This window comes from Stegastes partitus, unplaced genomic scaffold (genome assembly GCF_000690725.1).
Source record: "Stegastes partitus isolate 25-593 unplaced genomic scaffold, Stegastes_partitus-1.0.2 Scaffold2460, whole genome shotgun sequence".
Classification (NCBI taxonomy): Eukaryota; Metazoa; Chordata; class Actinopteri; family Pomacentridae; genus Stegastes; species Stegastes partitus.
The window spans coordinates 42843-50119 of NW_007580191.1; the positions used below are offsets into that span (position 1 = coordinate 42843).

The 7277-nt window shown below is 42.9% G+C and overlaps 2 protein-coding genes across 2 annotated transcripts; one reads left to right on the forward strand and one right to left on the reverse strand.

The window, feature by feature from the left end:
* Window positions 1-2876, forward strand: LOC103375087 (regenerating islet-derived protein 4-like). The gene is made up of 7 exons (XM_008305288.1): window positions 1-148; window positions 490-540; window positions 789-854; window positions 1551-1660; window positions 1954-2094; window positions 2182-2290; window positions 2580-2876. The coding sequence occupies exons 1-7, from the start codon at window positions 94-96 to the stop codon at window positions 2654-2656; spliced, it is 609 nt and encodes a 202-aa protein (XP_008303510.1). The 5' UTR covers window positions 1-93; the 3' UTR covers window positions 2657-2876.
* Window positions 2877-3478: 602 nt separating this feature from the next.
* LOC103375088 (sialoadhesin-like) lies at window positions 3479-7048 on the reverse strand. The gene is made up of 6 exons (XM_008305289.1): window positions 7018-7048; window positions 6037-6300; window positions 5568-5816; window positions 4847-4957; window positions 4097-4153; window positions 3479-3728 (listed from the first exon to the last, which is right to left on the reverse strand). Exons 1-6 carry the CDS (start codon window positions 7046-7048, stop codon window positions 3619-3621), a joined length of 822 nt encoding a protein of 273 aa, XP_008303511.1. The 3' UTR covers window positions 3479-3618.
* Between the last annotated feature and the right edge of the window lie 229 nt (window positions 7049-7277).

A 7277-nucleotide genomic window follows, 5' to 3' on the forward strand; every position in this document is an offset into this window, starting at 1 on the left:
AGAAGGTAACAGGTCGACAAACTCAGACAAAGCTCTCTGAAGTGTCTGTCTGTCTTTACAAAGGTTATCTTCATCTCTAACATCCGTATCATCATGTTGGCAGCGTCTTTGCTGCTGAGTGCCATGTTGGCTCTGACTCAAGCTGCTGGTGAGTGTTTATTGTATTTATAACGCTCCTCCGCTACGTTTCATCGTAAATTACTGACATTTATTGAACAATTATGTCAACTTTGCATGCAGACAATTAGCTTTTTTCAACCTTATGATGCTACATTTCAATATGATACAATGTTAGTAGCTTAAATATGGTTGCATTTACTTTAAATATTTAAATGTTGCAAATCCTGCATATTTGCTTCTCTGCTGAGAGTTCAGTGAGAAGCTGCAGTTTTTGCAAGAGGTGGGATGACTGACGGGGCCTGAAAAATAAATAAATCCAGTGAAATAAGTTTTTATTTTAAAGCACGGTCTGTCTTTTCTGTCCTTCAGCTCTTCCAGGTGTAATGACGGAAGATCCGACAGAGGAAATGATTCCAGACGGTGAGTCCATATTTCATCAGATTTATTCATAACACCGTACAGTAGTTAGATTACATCTGAGTTGAACAGTAGAGTATTTGCTGTGACGTCAAATCAAAGACTAACCTTTTAAATGCTGAGAGTTGGATGAGAAGCTGCAGGTTAGCTTAGCACAAAGAGGTGGGACGGCTAACGGGGCCTGGAAGATAAATAAATCCAGTGAAATAAGTTTTTATTTTCAAGCACCGTCTGTCTTTTCTGTCCTACAGGTCCTCTAAGTGAAACACCGCAACCTCCGACAACGCAACCTCCGACAACGCCAATGATTCCAGAATGTGAGTCTGTTTTCCATCAGAGTTATTTTTATCTGTCATCAGACACAGTGTGAAGCTGTGGATTGTTTAAGGTGAGAGAGATGGAAATAATTAACAGACACTCGTTATGAGCAGAGGTGAGTGCATCCTGTGCAACGTCACTGATTATTACAGTAATTAGATTACTTCTGAGTTGAACAGTAGAGTATTTGCTGTCAAGTCAAGTTAAAAACTAACATTTTAAATCTAGGACAAACACTGCAGCTGTGATTCGTGGTTCCATGGCTCCCTCCAGACCTCCAGGTTACTGCTGCTTCGACTGGTTTTAGTTGCTCACCGAACTTCTCTCATTTTGTGATTCTTCACCTCTTCCGTTCAGTTCTTTTCCACGTAGGGCCGTGATGTCAGCGTGCAGACGGATACGGCCAACAGGTCCAGAACTGAGACAGTTCTGCTGTTTCGAGCTCATTTTAGAACCATGTTCGTGCAGTCAGACTGGTCGGCAGTGAGTTTCTACTGTGGGGCCTTTTTAAATAAGGTCTTCATTGTTCGTAAGAGGAAACATTCTGCTGGACAACTTAGAAGTAATGCATGTATTGAGAGATGATGCGGTTTCAGAGTGTCACTATAACGCAAGACAAACAGAGAAAAACTTCACCTCATACATGTCTTGCCCTGGAGATTGACCATCAAGCCTTCTTCTGTGTTCGTCATCAGATGATTTCTTTCCTGGTGGCTGGTTTCCATCGTGCCCTCATGGGTGGACTACGTACAGCGTTCACTGTCTCCTCTACGTTCCAGGAACCATGACCTGGACTCAAGCTAAGGTAACCACGATGATTCCTCAATTTAGGCTTCACACTTGGAGGCACAACAAACAAAGCTGTACAAAGTACAACAAAGCAAGAAAAACACAGCCAGTGTCACTACGTGGCCGCACCCAGACAACCCAGGGTCAACGAATGTCACGACTTTGGCTCGAGGCGACCAATCACAAACATGGGCGGAGCTGCGTATTTCACAAGGGGAACAAGCGATAATCCTAAATCAATCTTTCCTTTAGATTCCCTTTAAGCAGCAATCAGGAGAAAAACTTGCTGTGTCATTGTCTCCGCTGCAGAAACACTGCGAGGCCGAGGGGGCGGGAGCAACGCTTGCATCAGTGTTCGACAAAACGTTCGCTGAAGACATCCGCGACGTTATGCAGAGCTTCGGACACACGCATGGACAAGTGTGGGTTGGAGGCCACAACACCCAAAAGGTAGACAATGCATCACAATTTATCATGTGGAAGTTCACGTTCCTTTAATGAACATGAACTCAGACGGTCTTCTCTTTTGTCCAACAGAATCCGTCCTGGTCCTGGAGCGATTTCTTAGGAGTCCAACATTTCACCCAGTTTTGTCGCGGAGAGTCAGCAAACCACGAGCACCACTGTCTGCAGCTAACCGTCGGAGGCAAGTCCACCAGCCTCGACGTATGAGTGGTGCAGGTTATTCAGGATCATAGATTAGTGACTCACAAAAGCAGCTGTAAATGCACAAGTGTGTCAGAAACAGCTCCAAGGACAGTGTTGGAGGAATCGGTTCCATACACGAGCAGTGGGTCGTATCGAGGCTTCACTGTGGACTGTTGTCATCCTGAGCGATGTTCTTTCCTCCACAGTGTTTGTCCACACAGTGACGCATCATCAGAAAAGCGAAATTTGAGTTGCACTAATTAACTCCTGCGCTTCTGATCTTGCAGAAAAAGAAGGCGGATGCCTGGATGACATGCGCTGTGACGCCAAGCTGCCGTCCGTCTGTAGCATCATACTCATGTAACCGCTGAGCTGAAACGAACCCAGAACTCATCTGCAAAAAGCACAAACACAATCTGATGTGTGTTTTTGTCATCATTTTCTCATACGTCTCATTTTCCAGCTGCATTTCTGCTTAATGCTGCACAAACAGTAGACGGCTTGTCTTGTAGATGAGAGCACACTGAATGCTTTCTGCGCTTTCTTCCCTTACGAAAAAATTAAACATTTAAGCATCGAAAGAAGCCGTGAGTCTGTGTTCAGTCTTTTACATGTCAAAACTTTTATGGCTAAATCTGATATGTTAGAAGCTCATATTCTGTAATGATGAACGTGAGGTCCAACGTGTTTGCTGTGAACATGCACGGGTTGTTTTCTCATGTTCCACAAAGAAGAACATAGAAAAACGTCTCGAAAGTAACCTACTGATATTATTTAAGATAATATCAACAGTTTTCATTTGTTGTGGAAGATTTCAGACCCCAAAAAAATGCATGAATCTAAACGTGGCACGATGAAAGACGCAGATTTAAAAGATTCCACATCAATGACAATCATATTTTTCACAGAAAAAGTATTAATTTACACTGTAACAGAAATATGCATTGTACAAATATTAATTACATTTTTACAATGTTTATTCTGAACATTGCAGTTTCATTGCATTTAAATCCACTTAGAATGTCATTATTTTACATATATACTTACATACATTTACTTTTTTGTTTTCTGCCACTTTTTCTTTGAGATTTTCACAGATTTGTTTCCAGATTTTTTTCCCCCACAGTGCAAGAAATTAAAAATACTGACCGATTCATGTTCAGAAAACCAACCTGAGTGATTGTTGAGTGTGTGACAGTAAATGATGATTTTCCTATTCTAAGGTTGACGCCGAGGTTTCTCTGTGGTTTGCATGTGGATTATTGAGCATACAGTTGGAATAAAGAACCTAAAAGCCATCAGAACCCGGTGGGAGGTTCCCCGTCGTCAGCTGCAGGGCTTGTAGGTCAACACAGGGTGTGGGTTGTACGTCCGTCTAACAGGTCTGTACGTAGCTACAGAGGTCAATAAAAAGGAGCGAGTCCTCGGCGGCTCAGCTGCAGAAACATTTATGAGAAAAAAAACACCAGTTTACCATTTAAACAGTCAGCCTGATGAAGTGAATCACCAACCTGCTGTCGAAAGTCAACATAACAGTTTGTTCTTGACCCTGAAAGCTGTGTACTCCTACACCTCTCACATTTCTGTCGACCAAATAGTGGTTTTTCCCTTCATACAAGGTTTAATTTCCATGAATGCTGGAGTGACCCAACACCGAAAATCTAAACCGTCCCTGCATATGAATGTGAAAACAAAGCAGCTCAAACATGCAGCAGCTGCAGCAGTACCCTGACTCACTCGTTCATGCAGGACTTTAACTTGTAATGGAGTATTTTTACTTTAATGGAAGGATATTTGCGTTCACCTTTGTTGCTGCGCGTCCGTGTGCTGGTGTACAACACGGCTGCAGGGTCGACTTCACCTGCAGCAACAAGCTTGTTAGTGTATCACAGCACATAAATCCCTTCAGCGGTGATGTGTGAAAACAATCTGACGGTCCAGGATGAAACGTGGAAATTGATGACTGATTTTTTTTGTTTGTTTTATTTGTGAAACAGCTGCAATAATAGGCCCAAACCTCCAGCCCCATTACGAGGACTTTACTATTGTCTTCAAGTTTAAAGTCTGGATTCTATCTTTCAACGATTGGTATCAGCGCATACCAAGGCCTGATCCTTTGGTTTCATTCACTGTTACGCAAGTGTCTTAAATTTCTAAATATTCATAACTTATGCCTCATAATTATTCAGTAATTTGTATTTTAATTTGGCCACACTCGTTATTTTGCCTTGTGAATGTTGCTGTTTTTTATGTTTGCAAGCCGGAGGCAAGTCTTTGTCATGGTGCCCCTTGACGAGCTGAACCCCCACAATCCTCTCCGCTTGCCATCACAGAACTGCTTGCAGTCTGAGTGACGCCTCCTTCAGCCGCGGCAGTAATAAACAGTTAGAGGCTCCACCTGGTGGCGCAACCAGGTAGTGCAGCATCGGATCAAAAGACATGGTAATCATGTAATTTATCATTAGCTTTTGCACATTTTGTTGTTGGACTTATCTTTTGAAACGTGACTGTTCACATTGTAAGCTCACGTTTACTTCCTTGACACGAGTCTGACCTTTGTGGCTTCTGCAGAGACAAAGCAGCATCACTGAGACCAGTGAGAGGTAGACGCTCACCACAGGAAGCAGAACGAGTGCAGAGGCAGACGAGGGCGACTCAGGAAGTCCTGATGCACAAACAGCAGAATGGAAAAAAAAGAAAGAAAGAAAAAACAAGAAACATGAACAGTATTATCTCATCTACAGGAACTCATGGTGAGATGGCAAAGAATGACTTACTCAGGACTTTGTTTGGAACAAGACCTTTTTAATTCCTGTTGTCTTTCTTTTAAGTTTCTGCACCACGTCACCACGATTGCGTCACACCATTTCCACACATTTGTCTGTCCGTGCAGCTTTTTTATTGAAGTCCTTTGAGCTCTCTGCACTGAGAGGCAACTATTCCCACCCAATATATGGATGCAAGATGAAGCTGTCCTTCCCTAAACAGGCTGACGTTGCATTGCTTTATCTTTTTGTGGATGTATGTTTTCGATGGCAAACTGAGGCCATAAAAAAGATGCAAACCATCAGCAACAAAACTCAGACAGAAAACTTCAAACCTTGGTTAATTGGTGTTAACTTCGACTGGAGGTTCTGGGACCCAGAATAGGTTTTAACTGCCATCATTTGTCAAAGACTAATGATCGTTTTCCTGTGGTCCTCTGCTGTTGGAACCCATCCAGCTGACTTAAGGTGTATTTTAAGGGAAACAAAGTAGGTTAAGGCTTTTCTTACCTCTGACAAGCAGCCAGCTGCTCGGTGAGTCTCCACCTCCGGACATGTTGCACCTGTAGAGTCCTTCATCAGACTTGGAAACATTTGTGATGGTAAAGTTTCCCGTAGAGCTGCTCCCAATCAGAAGCTCGTCTTTGTAGAAATCAGCCGTTAGACTGGAGGACGAGCTCGTCTTGTGTCTGCAGCGAAGAGTCACAGCTTCTCCCTCCATCACTGGACGGGCCGGACTCTCCAGAATCACAGAATCAACTGGAAGACAACGATAAACAAAGACTCAAAACGCTGCAACCCTCAACTTCAAACTAGACTCAGGCAGAACTTGCTCATCATCCAGGTTACGTCTTTGTACTGAAGCATTGCAAACCACAAGTAAACTTCCTGTCATGCTCATATCACTGATGCTTCCAGGGCCTGCTGCAATGTAATGTTTTTTCTCCTACAAAATATCTTGAAGTTTGTTTAAACCCACATGTCACAGTGATGCTGACGGTGTCGCTGCACTCCCTGGCTCCAGACTCACACCAGTAAACTCCACTGTCCGATGGGAAAAGGTCGTCGACTACGCAGCCAAATTCAGGTATTTCTGTCCCGTATGTGGAACACTTTTGGTTTACGTTTATGGATGTGTTCCTCATCACCGTCCACCCAGAAGAGCTTCCCTGCTGCTCACAGCTCAGAGAGATGGACTCCAACTGGAAGAACTGGGATCTGTCCGGAAGAACCGTCAGAGACGCTGCAAGAAAACAAGAAAACAAATTAAGTTTTAGATTTAAAAAAAAGAAACAAAGAAATCCACATAGAGCAACAGAGTCTTTTGACTTCCTGCTGTCGTGAACAAGCAGGAAACTTAATAACACGCCTCACACTCTTCTTCTAGCTTCTCTGCAGCCTTAATGTCGTATTCATGATTCTGAAGGAATTGTGGCAGCCTGACGAAAAAGGGAAAAGCTGAAGTGGAGACCACGTGTCAGCTCAAACCAATTCACACTGCCATGCTACGGTATGTACAGGAAATACAATCCAGCCTCTACGTCGTCCACAAACAAGCAAACATTTTCACGAAGCACGTCAGATCCTCGACCATCTTCAGTCCAACTCAATGTCAAAATCCTGCCAATGAAGAAACTAGCACCAAAATATTTCCTGTATTTTTATTTATTTATTTTAGCCAAAAACTGACTGACCGGTAACTAATATATTATGCAATCGGTGCAAATTCATTTCTGTTATTCAACAAATCTGCGAACAGTTTCAGCTCAAGCCTATAAAACCACTGAGTGAAGTAGAAACTGTTGTTTTTGTGTTAAACTCAGCTGTGAAATCAGACACGTCCTCCTTCGTTGGTATATAAAAAAACAAGAATCCCTGAGGTCATCACAAACCAATCTACATTTATCACTTTTTAAAAATGTATTAGCAGTATATATTAGAAGTGTTGTACAGTACTCACCAACAAGGGCGCACAGCGTTGTGATCTCCATAGCGCTGGGTGGCGAAATGACTCGCTGGGTGATTTCACGCTTCTGTCACAGAGGCCACAGCTTCCTGCTTCAATGATGAACCCCAGCATTGTTTCTCACTAGCCAAAAAAAAAAAATAAAAAATCAACTACATTCATGAAACATACCTGAACTGATTTTCCTTCACCACTGGGTGGCAGCAGAAACACGCCTCTGGCAGTTATTGAGCAAATATGATTGTTCAAGGTTC